General features: G+C 40.0%; 1 protein-coding gene across 1 annotated transcript in view; it reads right to left on the bottom strand.

Annotated features, from left to right (window-relative positions):
- OSBPL3 (oxysterol binding protein like 3) overlaps window positions 1-15,448 on the bottom strand; it is a 184,537-nt gene that overhangs the window by 83,609 nt on the left and 85,480 nt on the right. The window contains exon 2 of the mRNA XM_025379596.1: window positions 11,943-12,187. Coding sequence (XP_025235381.1) covers window positions 11,943-12,038 — 96 coding nt within the window. The 5' untranslated portion in view covers window positions 12,039-12,187. The remainder of the gene's footprint in view (window positions 1-11,942; window positions 12,188-15,448) is intronic.

The following is a 15,448-nucleotide window of genomic DNA, read 5'->3' as shown; positions in this document are numbered from 1 at the left end:
CTGCCCTCCATATGTTTGCGGCTTAGTCAATAAAGACAAGATAGCTCTGTCTACCCAAGTGACTCACGGGTCTCTTCTGGGCTTTTCTCTTCCCTTCAAAGTATACCATGATGATTGGCTTTCCTGTACCATCATGGAATACTTAAGTCTCAGCGTGTGACAAAGAATGAGGAAGTCATTTACCCAGCTCTTTCATTTAGAGATGAGGAATCTACGCTGAGTGATTTGTCTGGGGCCACAAAAATGAGTGAGGGGCTTCTGAGGACAAGGACCCAGGTCTTCTGACTCCAACTCATGAGCACATACCATGTGTGGAGGTGAGAAAAACTCCAAAGCAGGCTCCTGTGTGAATGGGACTGGGGCCAGAGGCGAGACATTTTTCCTTTTTGTATCACCCAGGACTGTTTTAATATTTTACCTTTATTATCTTTTAATTAAAAAAAACTTTCAGTAACATGTCACAGAGCCCTGTCCTTTGGTGTCTGAGCATAGAAGAGAATCACAGACTCTACATTCAGATATAATACTTTTGTATGCCAACTACAGGGCATTCACAACTCTTCAAGGAGACCCACTGCTTTGCTGGACAGCACCAGCTGAGAACAGTGTTCTCTCTCACAGAGTGCTCAAAACTATTTTTTCAGAGCTAATTGAAATTTGCAATCAAAGTAGAGATACATTCTGACTAATCAACACACACATGACGTAGAATCACAGGAGTAGGTGGCAGAAGTTTAGCACAATAAACTGTTCTTTATCTTGATCCTAATCAGAAGTGTATTATTTTCACAGTGCTATACAACTGGTTCTCATAACGAGAACCTAGAGACAACGCTAAGATCTCAGAGAACTTTACAAATCAAAGAAGGAATGACTTTAGTGCTAAGTATGTTATAGTCCAGTTTGTAATGGAGCTTCTCTTTAATAGGGTGGTCCCTGCTCAAAGGTCCAAAGCTCATTATCAGGAACTAGAGATACAAAGATGTAAAATCAAGTGCTGGCTCTCAAGAATCTAACTTACATTACAAATGTTAATAAAAGGGATAGCACAATGTTGAAAATTTGCAAATGTCAAATGGGAGATTCACACAAACCTGCTGCAGGAGCTCAGACAGGCATAATCTCCAAGGCCTAGATCTACTTGAGCTGGGACTCCCAGAAAAATTGACACACAGTAAGCAGCAGGGTGTCTTAGATTCTTGAGGCCAACTTGATGAGCAGTCACAAACTTTCGTGGCTTAAATAAACAGATATTTATTTTCTAGCAGTTCTGGAGGCCAGAGGTCCAAGATCAAAGTGTTGGCAGGTCCACGCTCCCTCTGGAGGATCTCAGGGGGATTCATTCATTCCTTGCCTCTCCCAGTTTCTGGGGGCTGCCAGCATTCCGTGGCATACCTTGGCTTGTAGCTGCATCACTCCAATCTCTGCCTACACCATCACATCACCTTTTCCTCTATGTCTGTCTTCTCCCCAACGTGTTTCTTATAAGGACATCTGTCAGTGAATTTAGGGCCCACCTGGATAATCTGAGATGCTCTCCTCATCTCAAATCCTTAAATTACATCTGTAAAGATCCTTTTTCCAAATGTGGTAACATTCATAGGTTCCAGCATTAGGATGTGGACACATCTTGTTCTTTTAAAACAATGTACATATCTATAGGGTACATGTGCAATTTTCTTACATACACAGTTTGCACAGTGATCAAGTCAGGGTTTTTAGGGTATCCATCACCATGTACATTGTATTCATTACCTAATTTCTCGTCCTCCTCCTCCCTCCCCCACCCTCACCCTCTGGGTCTCCGTTATCTAGATCATTCCACTCTCTATGTCCACCCAAACACATTGTTTAGCATGCACTTATGAGAACATGTCATATTTGTCTTTCTGTGCCTGGCTTACTTCACTTAAGATAATGACCTGGTCCAGTTCCATCCGTGTTGCTGCAAAATACATGATTTCACTCTTTTTGATGGCTCAACAGTATTCCATTGTGTGTACATATCATATTTTCCTTATCCATTTATCCATTCAATCGTTGATGGAAACAGGTTAATTTTATATCTCTGATATTATAAATACTGCTGCAATAAAAATATGAGTGCAGGTAACTTTTAGATGTATTTATTTCTTTTCCTTTGGTTAGATACCCAGTAGATCATATGGTAGTTCTTCTTTCAGTTCTTTGAGAAATTTCCATACTGTTTTCTGATGAGGCTGTACTAATTTACATTCCCATTGACAATGTGAAAGAATTCCCTTTCTTCTGCATCTTCACCACCATGCTGTTCTTTGTCTTTGTATTAATAGTCATTTGACTGATACAAGATAGTATCTCATTGTGGTTTTGATTTGCATTTCCCTGATGATTAATTATGTTGAACATTTTTTCATATACCTGTTGGCCACTTGTATGTCTTCTTTTGAAAAATGTCTACTCATGTTCTTTGCTTGTTTTTTAATGAGATTATTTGTTTTTTGTTGTTGTGGTTGAGCTGTTTGAGTTTCTTGTATATTTTGGATATTAGTTCCCTGTTGGATGCATAGTTTGCAAATATTTTCTCCCATTTTGCAGGTTGTCTGTTCACTGTTTATTATTTCTTTTGCTGTGCAGTAACTTTAGTTTAATTAATTAGGAAGTGAACATGTTTTTTGATGATTCAACTCACTACACAGGGCACCAGGGACCACTGGGCCAAGATGTGCCAGTTATGTGATTCATCTGAAGTAGGAACAGAGAGGAGGTGATTTAGATGGTGATGTGGGCTTGTGTACAGATGCAGTGGAAAACACAGCTGAACTCGATGGTAGGGCCAGGGTGTAGGTTTTAGAGCGATGTCAGATGACACTAGCGAAGTATTCTGTTGTGCCTCTGTCCTACTTCTTACACTGTCACTTCTGGACCTTTAGTTTTTTCATACTATCAAATTACTGAAGTAGACTTTCCCCTCCCCAGGAAAGAGCTGTTGAATCGGTCAGTTTAGTTTACATTTGCATCAACAGCTTCTTGAGAACATTCCATTACCTTGTACAGCTGCTACGCCGTGCTCTCAACCGGAGCATGTGGGCCAGGGTTCTGCCTTCCTGCATCTTAAATGTGCCCACTCCCAACCATGAATAAATATTCTTAAGGCATTCCATGTAGTTTTCATCAAAGTAATATTTCTAAATCTCACCCAAATATATTTGCTGTGATTATTCCAGAATTGCAGAATACAGACAGTTCAGCAACTTTCCAGAAGTGTTTTAAGAGTTCAGTTTCTCGTGATCTTCAGAGTGTGGAATGCAGCTGACAGTCTGTCATCTGTGGGTGTGGAGAGGAACAAAGAAGTCCTGACAACTCAAATATGTCATTTGAGCCGATACTTTAACCTCTTCTGATATCAAATGTTTGTTTGTTTCTTATAAGACTTACTCTGAGTGGGAATATATTGAGAACTCAGTCTTATTTCTTCAGCCTTCCTACCTTTGAGGTATGTCATAACCATAGGGGTAGCTAAAAAGGTCAGCAGTAAGGAGGAGAAGTAAAAGGCCCAGAAAATGAGAATCTAGAAAACTATAAGAAATATACAGTTAATTATTTTTCTCAGTGGGGTCCACTAGAAAAAGAAAAAGAAAAAAAAAAAAAAAACCAGCTCCAGGCAAACGGCGACCCTAAGGCTACTTCAATCATCCACGTTCCTCTTGGCCCTGCATTCATAAAGATGTGAGCTGATGGAGGCTTGTTTAAATAACAACCATTTGTACATAAGGCATGGAACTTGAATAAACTTCTGCAGAAGCCTTCTAGCATCTAAAGAAACCCAGTGCTCTCCAAATAGTTGGTTGCCTGGTCCCCTACCATTTATTAGCCATGGGACTCCAAACAAATCAGTTAATATCTCTGGGCCGTATTTCCTTTCCACAGTGGGGGAAACATTACAGACCTCACTGAGTTGTGCTGAGACTCCAAAGGGTAGCATGAAAGGATATTATGAGCTGTGAAGATGCTATTGGAGAGTTTTCACTTGGAGTGTTCCATGCTGAGTCTTCCTCTGAGAGCAGCCTAGACACAAGCCAAGCTGCCTGCCCCTGTACTGTGCCACCCGCCTCCCAGCTGGAAAGAAGCAGGGAAGCAGCTGTGACACTGCCTAAGGGCTCCCAGGACTCCACTGCTCACAAAAGGCTATGTTTATTTGTCAAACACTTACATAGCACTTCCTACTACATGCTCTCCTCAAACTAAGCAATTTACACCTAATAAGAAAACAAGGCACAGAGAGGGTATTAACTTTGAGATCAAACAGCTTATAAACAGCTGGAGATTCAAACACTGGCCATCTGGCTCCAGAGTTCATGCTCACTGCCTCTCCTCTTCTATGATCATCACAGAACAATGTGAGACAACCACGATGCTTCCAAGGTCCCTCCTCCTTGACTGGACTGTCTTGTGGTGTTTATTCAGCCTGTACTGAATACTGAAATAAATTTAGAGATACTAAATCTTAGTATCTCTAAAGACATTATGAAATTAAAAGAAATAAATGGGGCCGGGCGCAGTAGCTCACACTTGTAATCCTAGCACTTTGGGAGGCCAAAGAGGGCGGATCACCTGAAGGCATGGTGGCACTACGGGAGCACACCTGTAGTCCCAGTTACTCAGGAGGGTGAGGCAGGAGAATCGCTTGAACCCAGGAGGCAGAGGTTGCAGTGAGCCGAGATTGCGGCACTGTATTCCACCATAGGCAACAGAGTGAGACTCCGTCTCAAAAAAAGAGAAAGAAATGGGACTAAGCATTTTCAATACCCAGACAGCTGAAATAACACCTGGATATTAAAGTGTTAATTCTCTTTTCCCTCCTTGGCAAATTCTTCCCTATTCCACTCACCTGTTTTATGAGTTCTGGCCCTGAGCCCAGCCAGGCTGGGCTCCCTGGAGTGCAGCATAATCTAATACCCTGCATAAATAAGCTCTCATTGGGTGACCCTAGGAGAGTTCAAGTCACTGTAGATTAGCAGGGTGACACGAGTGAATTGCATAATTGTATGGAAACTTACCTAGCAATAGATCTCTCCATTTCAAAACCCCTGCAAATGAGTGAAGCACTTGTCAATTATTTTGACAGGATTTACTCTCTACTGCTAACTTCTATGCCAAATGCTAACAATACACTTTAAAAATGAATAGAGGCTGTGCTCTCTTTACAACCCATAGTCTTTCCAGTCAGAGTTGATTTCTTATTTATGATGAACTGTTCAGCTGTCCTGTCCTTCATAGCTTCATATATCCCTGCTCAGGGCCTTTTAGTAACAGGCTCTCAATAGATATTGGTTGAAGAAATAAAATTCAAGGCTATAGGACTCTTTTGATAAAGACAAAGCATATTCAGTCATCTTTATCAAGCTAATCTGGTCTCTGGAATGTGTTACTTTGAAAGTTCTAGAAAGGAAATATAAGGGGGCAGTGGGAAAAAGATAAGAGGAAATTGCAATTACTCATATTTTACACATTTTAAAATAGCAATTCTCCCTCCCACTTAGATATTCCTTAACCCACTTAATGTATCTACAAGACTTTGTGAATGGTAATCTTTCTACTGAGCAACTGCATGAATGAATGATTAATTCTAACCCTAACCTAATTCTACTGAGCAACTGCATGAATGAATGATTAAATTCATTCATTAATTTAATCTACATTTACTGAATGTTTCCCATGTGCTAGTCTAGATACTTCTTATTTACTGTTTCATTTAGTTCTCAAAAGTAAGCAAAATTATCCAAACTTAACAGCTAAAAAGCTGAGACCTAGAATGTATTAAAAAACATGGCAAGGTTATCCAGCAGGCAAAAAGCAAAGCTGGTGAGAACATGCATCAGTTTCTAGAGCCAGCATCTTTACTTTTGTTCCAGACGTTCAATAGAGTAGTTCCTTCACAGACCGCAGGTATAGAAGAACATTTATGGATGCTATCATTTGCCAGAATAAAATCAATGGGGAAGCCCTTCTTCATTTTATTATAGATCCTCACAACTGTCACTGGAGTAGGGAGCTTAAGAATCTGTGGGCTTTTTGCTCCCGCATGTTCTCCATGTATACCTGGCCATACATTCTCACCTGCCCCAATAGAAGGATATTTGTCACTGGTTTTCAATAAATTCAGTCCGACGATTTGTATCTTCTACGTGCAAAGCCCTGTCCTAGGTGCTATGAGAAATAAAAGGATGTATACACAGGACCCAGTACTTAAAGAACCATACACTTTTTTAACCAATGAAGCAACTGAAGGAGGAGAGACAATGGCAGTGTTAAGCATGGTATTAGCCAAGCTCAAGGTTCCAAACCAGAACACGTGTGAAGGCCTCTCTCAAATCCTGTCGAGGGGCCTGGTAGAACTGGGCTGTTCTACTCCTCTGTTCCTAGTCTCTCATGAATCAACACTAATCAGCCTTTCACCCCCAGGACTGCAAAGAAACCATCTGACAATGACACCAATGACCTCCACCAACCACGGTCATTTTCAGGCATTTTATGTGACCTATCAGCAGCCATTTAAAAATAAGTTAATTAAAGCATAGCAATTCACATTTACTTTGTAAATAATCTACAATGAGCAAATGTTGTTTTTATAAAAATCATTTAAAAATCTTAAAGCAATAAATAAAAATTATTGCTAAGGAAATGACATAATTCAAAAGGGTAGTAAGGTTTCATATGATCATTCTAGCTAAAGGAATAGTGGAACCAAAACCTGGGATGAGGAAGAACATTGAAGATCCACTTAGAACTCTACAAATAATAGGGTATGATTAAGAAAGTCAGGAGGGACCAACAACCTTTTTTTTTTTTTTTTCAAATAAGCAGGGTGCCTTTAGTTCCTACAAGAAAAGTAGATTCCTCTATAGTGAAGGCATGATATCTGAAAAGTGATCTACTTCAAAAAGAACCAATTCTGCAGAATGTCAGGGTTCTTAAAACAAGGTCATGTGACTTCTGCTTCCAGAAGTGGCCAAAGTAAAGGCAGCTTATCTGTAATTATACCAGTTTCTTGAATTTACAGAGGACTTTTCTCCAAAGACTTTCAATGTCTTTTAGCCACTGAAAACACTCAATGTTCTCTTACTGCATTCCAGGGGAAAAGGCGGGAAGAGAGTTTTTCCTCCTTTTTATGAATGGAGAACTGAGACAACCTACGGTTACCTGAAGTTCATCCAATAACACATTATAAAGATTGCAACAGAGAGCTCTTGATTTCAACTCTTCTCTGTCACTAAGGGGTGACAAACACAGGGCCCATGCTGTGCTCTCCCTGCCTTACGCCCAGAAGTCACAGCTAAAAATATGGTAATCTTTCCCCTGAACGCAGACTCAGCTGCAAAGTCCTTCTTAACACAATGCTCTGTGCAGCTACTACCAAGAGATAGACGCTGGCATAGGGGGCGAGAGGGGAAAATCACTTACCACCCAAGCAAGGGCACGGCTTAGCAGAATGGGGTAAGAATTCATCAACTGTTTTCACTTGTTTTAGGTATAGGTTATGCCTAAAGATGTCAAATGTAGCCCAATTATTAAACATTCTATTGTATTCTTCACAAAAGCATTTTGTTAATGCGTGGAGTAAGGCACTTTTTATTTTAAAAGTATATATTCACATGTACAGTGTATATTTTAGTGGGCTTTTGTATAACACTAAAAAGGTATGAGTGGATACATGTATGATCCTGTAAAAGTTCCTGGGAGAAAAAAAGCTAGAACTATTCACTATGAGCATTTAGGACTTTCACAAATAAGAATGAATGTCAAATTAATGTTAACTATAATGATAAAAACATACGTTTACATTTACTCAGCACCTATTCTGAGTCTGACCCTGGAATAAGTACTTATTTTTCATCCTTACCACAATGCTATGAGAAAAGAACTATTATTATTCCAATTTTATTGATGAAAAAACTGAGGCTTGGAGAGTTTAAGGTCATAGAACCAATTAATGGGTAGATCCAAGATTGGAGAGTTAATGTTCTAATCACTATGCATACCTTTCTCCTCAAATTATCTTGAAGAGATTTTATTGACAGGTTGTTTTCGTACCGACAAAGTGAGGCTTACTGTTTTTAAAATCTCAGGAGCCCCAACATTTAAGTTAAAAGATGATAGAACCCTCCTCCTAGGGTTTTTATGGCCCTAAGTTGTACATTTTGTCTTAGGTCAGATGTAAAAATGAAAACACCTAGGTCTCAATCATTTTCTCCTTCAAGGAAGCAAGCTCTTTCAACATAGATATATAGGTAGGAGAGTATCAATACATAAACACATAGCTCCACGAGATTTTATATGAATAGGTCTGAGACAGGAAGACCAGGTTCAAGTTTAAGCTCAGTTCAAGAAACAAGGACAAGAGAAAATTCAGCTCCAGAAAGAGAAAGAAAGCTAGTGTGGCTGGAGTACAGACTCTCAAGGTCACCTGGCAATACTGGATGAGAATTTAAGTAAAAATGACTTTAAAAAACCATGTCTTCCAGCTAAGATGGTGTTTTAAGTTCATGCATTTAGTGCCCCTTCCCTATTGCCACTCTCCAAATACGGCAAAAACATACAAAATGCCACCCTCACTCCAAATATGGCAAAAATATACAAAATGCCACCCTTACTCCAAATATGGCAAAAATATACAAAGTTATAAACACGTAGGGCTCTTTTTTGTCTGTGCGATAAAAAACAAGATTAAATATTTCCAAAGAAAATGTGGTACATATACTTATGCAGTGGACTACTATTCAGCCTTAAAAAAGAAAGAAATCTTGTCATTTGCAATCACATGGATGAACCCGGAGGACATTATGCTAAGTGAAATAAACCAAGCACAGAAAGAAAAATACTGCATGATTTCACTTACATGTGGAATCTAAAAAAGTCAAACTTACAGAAACAGATGATAGAATGGTAAGTTCTGGGGATCTAATGTAACACCATGGCAACTATAGTTAATAATACTGCATTATTTACTTGAAATTGGCTATAAGAGTAGATCTTAAATGTTCTTACCACACATACACACAAAAATAACTATGGGGGGTGATGGGTATGTTAATTAGCTTGATAATGGGTAATCACTTCCGAATGTGTACATGTATCAAAACATCACATTATACACCATAAATATATACAACTTTCTTTGTCATTTATTACCTCAACAAACCTGAAAAAAAAGAATAATGTGGCAAAAAAAGATTAAGTATCTCCATGGATCAGAACCAAACAGAAATGTAAAGTATACTGTAGACAGAGGTGTCCATTAGCCTGTTTCTGTGGGCTAATGGGGTGAAAAATGTCATCAGGAAAAGGCTGGGACTTGAGCCAGGCTCGCTGCTGGAAATCTGAAACTGTGGAGGGGGAAGCCCCCACACCACAATGAAAGAGAGCTTTAAAAATCTGCTTGCCCAGGGAGAGGTGAGGAGGGAGACATAGCCTCACAGCCAGGCACTGGGCTATGCTGTCTGGGGCTTGGTGCTGGGTCCCAGGTATTCCATCATCATCATGGAACAGCAGGCCCTTGCTGCAAATATTAGACTTGACTCTGCACTGGGGTCCTGAGAGGTGGAAAGTTGGCAATAGCAAATCCCTAGATGGGTCAGCGTGAGCGCAGAGAAAGAATACATGGGAAGCAATCTCTAGATGAAGCTCTAAGCTGCAATTCCAAAGCACATGAGAAAAACTAGCACTAAGAAAAATGACCAATAAAATCAACATCAGATGTATCCCCTTAAGATGAAAGGAAGAGAGCAATTTGAAAATGACTTTAAACTAGTGTTTGAAATACAAGTAGGTATTTGCACAGATTATCTTTAGTTATATTTCTTATTCCTCTAATTAAATTTCTTACTATGTAAATCTTGAAGTTTTAAGTGTTTAACTGGTACTCTTCAGTGACGTGACTGGAAACACAGTGTCATCCTTATATTTAGCAACCGACAGACCATCGGAGATGGCTGTGTGCCCTAAGGGAGGAGAGCTTCAAAGGTTCCTGCACCTCTGTAGCACCTTTAAAGACTGAAGCACAATCTTGGGCCAGTTTGCGAAGGCAGAGTGGGTATGGGGGGCCAAAGTGGACCACATGGATGGAAACACTAAGCATACCCTGGGACAGAACACCTTTTTTCAACAGAAGGATGAGAAAGCAGATGGACTAAGAAAATGACCTCTGGAAATAAAACACGGGCTTTATAACCACAGGCTGAAGTTGAAATAAACTTATTAAATTCTCCACCTTCTCTGCCACAGAGGAAATAGAAGTGTCTCCATTTATAAAGCCACATTATATGCATATTAAAGCAGGTCATAAAAGATGACCATTTGATGAATGACTGACTGATTGACCAAGCATTCCAAGTCAGAAAAAAGTTGAGGCATGAAGCACATTCCTCTTACCCTTTATGATGTAACTTCCAAAAAAGCTTTGTGAAAACCCAGTCAATTCCAAATAACACACTGAAAACAGTTTCCGTAGTATTTGATCTGAGAATTTCATTGTACTGTTCCAATTCCTATGGTGTAATCACCACCTGCTACTTAAACGAATCATGTTCTCCCCCTTTATCAAAGAAGGACATAACAATCCCTGGGTGTAAGGAAGATGGCACAGGTAGGGGATATACCACATGCTGTTTTAACCCCAACCAGAGTTTTGGCTTAGGGAGAAAAAAACTCCTGTGGAAAGCTGACAAAGAGGACAAGCACAGTGAACCTCATGAAACAGAACTCCAGGGAGCCATGATGCATTAGCCAATGACTAATTTTAGTCTTTTCTTTTTTTTTTTTTAGTCCCAGAAGGAACCGATGACAGTGCTGACAAAATTCTCCTTCTTAACCCCTCAGGGGAGATCCTGGAAGGCTTCCCAAATGTCAGACCTGTGGCAAAATCTAATTTTCCTGGCATCACAGATTCATGGGTGGCAAAGCTCCTTATCCCAGGCAACGCTCAGTCTGAGAGACCCCAAATGTGTAGATGTGACTGAGGTGGGAGTTATTTAATTGCTGCTTCCAATTCTGGAACCAAAGACTCTGGGTGATTTCTCAGGCCAGCACTTCCCATGAGGAAAAGGAAATGCCAACAGAGCCAGCAGGTGCTGTAAAGGCTCACAGACCACTTTGGTCATAAATTCAGCTTTCTGACAGCTCATTCTCTCACTACCTAACTGCTGGGGGAAGAATTATAATGATTAATGTGCATTTACTGCCACTGATCTAAAACCAGCAAATTCTGCCAACAAAGATTCATTAGAAAGGAAACCAAGAAACAATATATAATTACCCGACAGTTATTTAGGAGTTAATTATTCAGTCCTTTGTTTCAATTCTTTCTTCCTCCTACTTAATTCCTTTGGACAATTTTTCTGTAGATTAGGTTCCCTCATCCATTGCAGATATTAAAGCAAGTGAGACTCAAAGCTACTAGCAGGGCAATCTGTGGTTACAAGCTGCCACAAAAGGTGTGATGAAGGGAAGAAAGTTGGGGTGGATATTTTAATTACTTGAAAAATGATGGATGGTTTTTTTGTTTTGCTTAGCAGGATATAAAGCAAAGTGTGGGCTCTGAAGCCAAACAGACTGAGCTTTGGTTCTTTCTTTGCTCCTTACTAGCTGTGTGTCCTTGGGCAAGTAACCTAGTCAGTCTGAGTCAGCTTCCTCATGGGGAAAATGGAGATGTTAATATCTACACTGGAGGACAGTTGCAAGAATTAAACAAAATTATATGAAGAACCAAATGCAGTTCTTCCCACCTGGTAGGCACACATTATTAAAATTATACAGAATTTACTCTCCTCACACAGTCAAGAGATAACCAAAAGTAAATGCTCTTAAACTGAGAAGTAGGATTTCCCAAGTAAATGTGTGCATTTTAACCAGCAAACTTGATGGCTTATATTTGCATATTAAAATTTGCATGAGTTAAACTTTACCTGTCGACTTCCTTGCTTGGAAGAGCAGCTACTTGTGCTCCTTGAAGGTGACACCAACTTTTGGGACACACCAAGGTTCTTCTCATCACTCATCATGGACAGCAAGTCACTTGGCCTCAAGACAGTCAAAATGCCATCAGATGATAAGGGAGCCGAGAGTATGGAAGTCCCCAGTGGCAGGTGGTTTAGCTCTTATCCAAAGTGTTTAAAAAACATTTCGGGTGACCCAAAGGAAACCCTAAAACCTAAAAAAGAGAAATTAGAAAGAAGGTCAGAGGCATCAGATATCATCTCTAATTTGCCACAAATTGTCTGCAAGTGGCTTAAACATACTACAGATTACAGAGTCATGATGTTTAGCTATAGCAGGGGCCAAGAAGGAAAAGAAGTTTTACACCATTCTCTTGTTCGGAATTTTGTATAGGTGGTTTTTCACGTAGCTTTGCAATATGGCAGGCTTAAGAACATCGATATAGAAATTTGAGTCCAGACACATACAAAATCAGTACTATAAAAAATCTTAAAACACAGTAAGACACCAGTTCACACCCACTGTGATAGCTATAATAATAATTTTTTTAATGGGAAATAACTAGTGTTGGAAAGAGTGCGGAGAAATTGGAACCCTCAGACATTGCTGGTGGAAATGTAAAATGGCATAGCCATGGTGGAAAACAGTTTGGTAGCTGTTCTATTTCTCAAAAATTTAAACACAGAATTATCATATGATCCAGTAATTCCAATCCTAGGTATAGATCCAAAAGAAGTGAAAATAGGTGCTCAAAAAGTTGTAGACCCATGTTCATAGCAATGTTATTCATGATAGTCAAAGGTGGAAAGAACCCAAATGTTCATCAACTGATGAATGGATAAACAAAATCTGGTATATACATACAATGGAATATTATTCAGATATTAAAAGAAATAAAGTACTGATACATGCTATAACATCAATGAACCTTGACAACATTAGGCTAAGTCAAATAACCCAGACACAAAAAAAACAAACATTGTATGTTTCCATATGAAATATCCAAAGTTGGCAAATCCATAGAGACAGAAGGCCAGAATTAGTGGTTACTAGGGGGAGAGTAGGGCGATTGCTTAAGGGCTACAGAGTTTCTTTTTGGTGTGATAAGAATGTTCTGGAACTAGGCCAGGCTCAGGGGCTCATGCCTGTAATCCCAACGCTTTGGGAGGCTGAGGTGGGTGGATTACCTGAGGTCAGGATTTCGAAATCAGCCTGGCCAACATGGCGAAACTCTGTCTCTATTAAAAATACAAAAATTAGCCAGGCATGGTAGTGGGTGCCTATAATCCCAGCTACTCAGGAGGCTGAGGTAGGAGAATCGCTTGAACCTGGGTGGGTGGAGGCTGCAGTGAGCGAAAATCACGCCACTCCACTCCAGCCTGGGTGACAGAGGAACTCTTGACTCAAAAGAAAAAAAAAAAAAAGAAGAAGAAAGTTCTGGAACCAGCTAGCAGTGATGGGTACAACACGGTGAATGTACTAAATGTCACTAAATTGTACATTTGAAGATGGTTAAAAATGTGAATTTTATGTATATTTTATCACAACTTTTTAAAAGTTCTTCCTGGTTTTTTGGGAGTGGGGTAGAGGATTTGTTCTCCCAAAGGTTTTTGGAAAAATCTTTAAAAACTACAACATGATATGACAAATAACCGTGGAGGGTAAAGTAGAATTTTCCATATCATCTATGAGCATATTTAAAGAAAAGGGATGATCATTCATTGAGTATATACAAATTACTGCCCAGCACTATAGTAAGGATTCCCACAAGCATTGTCTCATTTAATCAACAGCCTGATGGAAGTGGAGTATCATCACTATTTTATGGAGAAGAAAACTGAGTCTCTAAGAGGTTAGGGAACTTGCCCAATCACATAGCTGCCAAGAGGCTTAATTAGTTTTTCCCAGCCCCTTAACTACATTGCTGGAAATGAGCACATCCCTCCCTGGTGACCAGGTCTGAGGATAACAGCTGTTGCTCCATCTCTGAGACCTAAGAGACCTGGGGAGCTGGACTAAAAAGAATCAGGAGGGAGGTATCAAGCTCTGAAGAGGCAAAAATCTCATTCCCTCCTATAGCACAGTATCCATTTCCAAGATGGCACAGTGTCTGTGATGGGGAAGGAGACTGAGAAGGGTGGTGGGGGGCGGGGTGGGGGGGCGCCCTCTACAAGCACTCAGCTGGACTGCCACCTGCAGCTCTTTGGGAGTCTTGCCCTGATGGAGGGGTTTCTAGTTCTCAAAGAGGAGAAATGTGGGCCTAGAATCACTGGCTTCTCCCACAGCCCTGGGTTAAGAGTAACTAACATGTTTGGTTTTGGCTTCAGAAAACCAGGACTTTATTTAACACACTAAGTTCAAATAAATTCTACAGCTTTCCTAAGCATGTTAACATTTAAAAAAAAAAAAAAATCCAACCCATTCCATTGTTAATGTTCACATGGTCTAATTATTAAAAGAAGAGTATCATATATTTGTCTAGGAACCTGCTAGTTAACTATGATATCAAACTTGGCTAATTATCATATACTCTTTCCTATGCCTTCATTAACACTTAGTTCTTTAAAAATAAAAAAGAGTATGTTAAAGCAATAAGCTAAAATCAAAACAATGAAAAGAAATACAAAATCTCAGAAAATGAAATTAAGGTGCCCAGAGCCATAGAGCTCAATTCCCATGTTACTTTTAGATAACTCCCAAAATCTCTTTATTCATTTAGTATTGGATCCAATAATAAGTAAGACTAAAAGCAAACCAGCACCAGCCTCTTCATAAAATTAGCCTTACTTATGGGGGCATGACTAGGTGTACCTGAAGTTAGAAGCAAATGCAGTCTAAAAAGTACCAAGAGAGTACTATAAAGATATATTAATAGTTTGTGGAAAAGCAGTGTTGGCTGTTGCTGTTTGAGAAAGAGAAAAAAAATAAAAAACGTGATGGGAGCCCCATGATGAAGTGTGTGTCTGTGCTTGGTGGGGGGAGGGGGCAGCCGCTCCCTGCTGCTATGGCAACAGATTCCACAGTAGATTAGGAATAGTAGCGGAGGGTTTGTGTGTGTGTGTACAAGCTTTGTTTTTGTTTTTTCTTTAAGGCTGAGGTTCTGTTAAACGAGAGTCTGGGATGAGAGGGATGTGTGTGCAATGTAAAGGGAGAGAAACGTGGGCAATAAATGAAAGTCACAGGAATTCTACAACGGCCAAAGCAGAAACACCACAACCCTGTCCTAGAGGCAGCTGATACCGAGTCATCTTTATCTCTTTGTCCTGCAGAATTTTACCTGGGAGGCAACAGCCAGGGCTTACTAGGCCAAATCCAATAGTTATCAAAGTTGGCACTTAGAGCTAAGGGCTCTGCCAGCATGACCCCCTGGTGATCCTTACCCCTGTCTCCTTTCCCCTTCTGGGAAAGAAAGAGAGGGGACCCGCAGCCCCTCCCATGCCCCGCCCCAGGGTGGAGTCTGGGATTGTTGCCCAGG

This window comes from Theropithecus gelada, chromosome 3 (genome assembly GCF_003255815.1).
Source record: "Theropithecus gelada isolate Dixy chromosome 3, Tgel_1.0, whole genome shotgun sequence".
In the NCBI taxonomy this organism is placed as follows: domain Eukaryota; kingdom Metazoa; phylum Chordata; class Mammalia; order Primates; family Cercopithecidae; genus Theropithecus; species Theropithecus gelada.
This window is presented reverse-complemented; position numbering and strand designations above follow the sequence as displayed.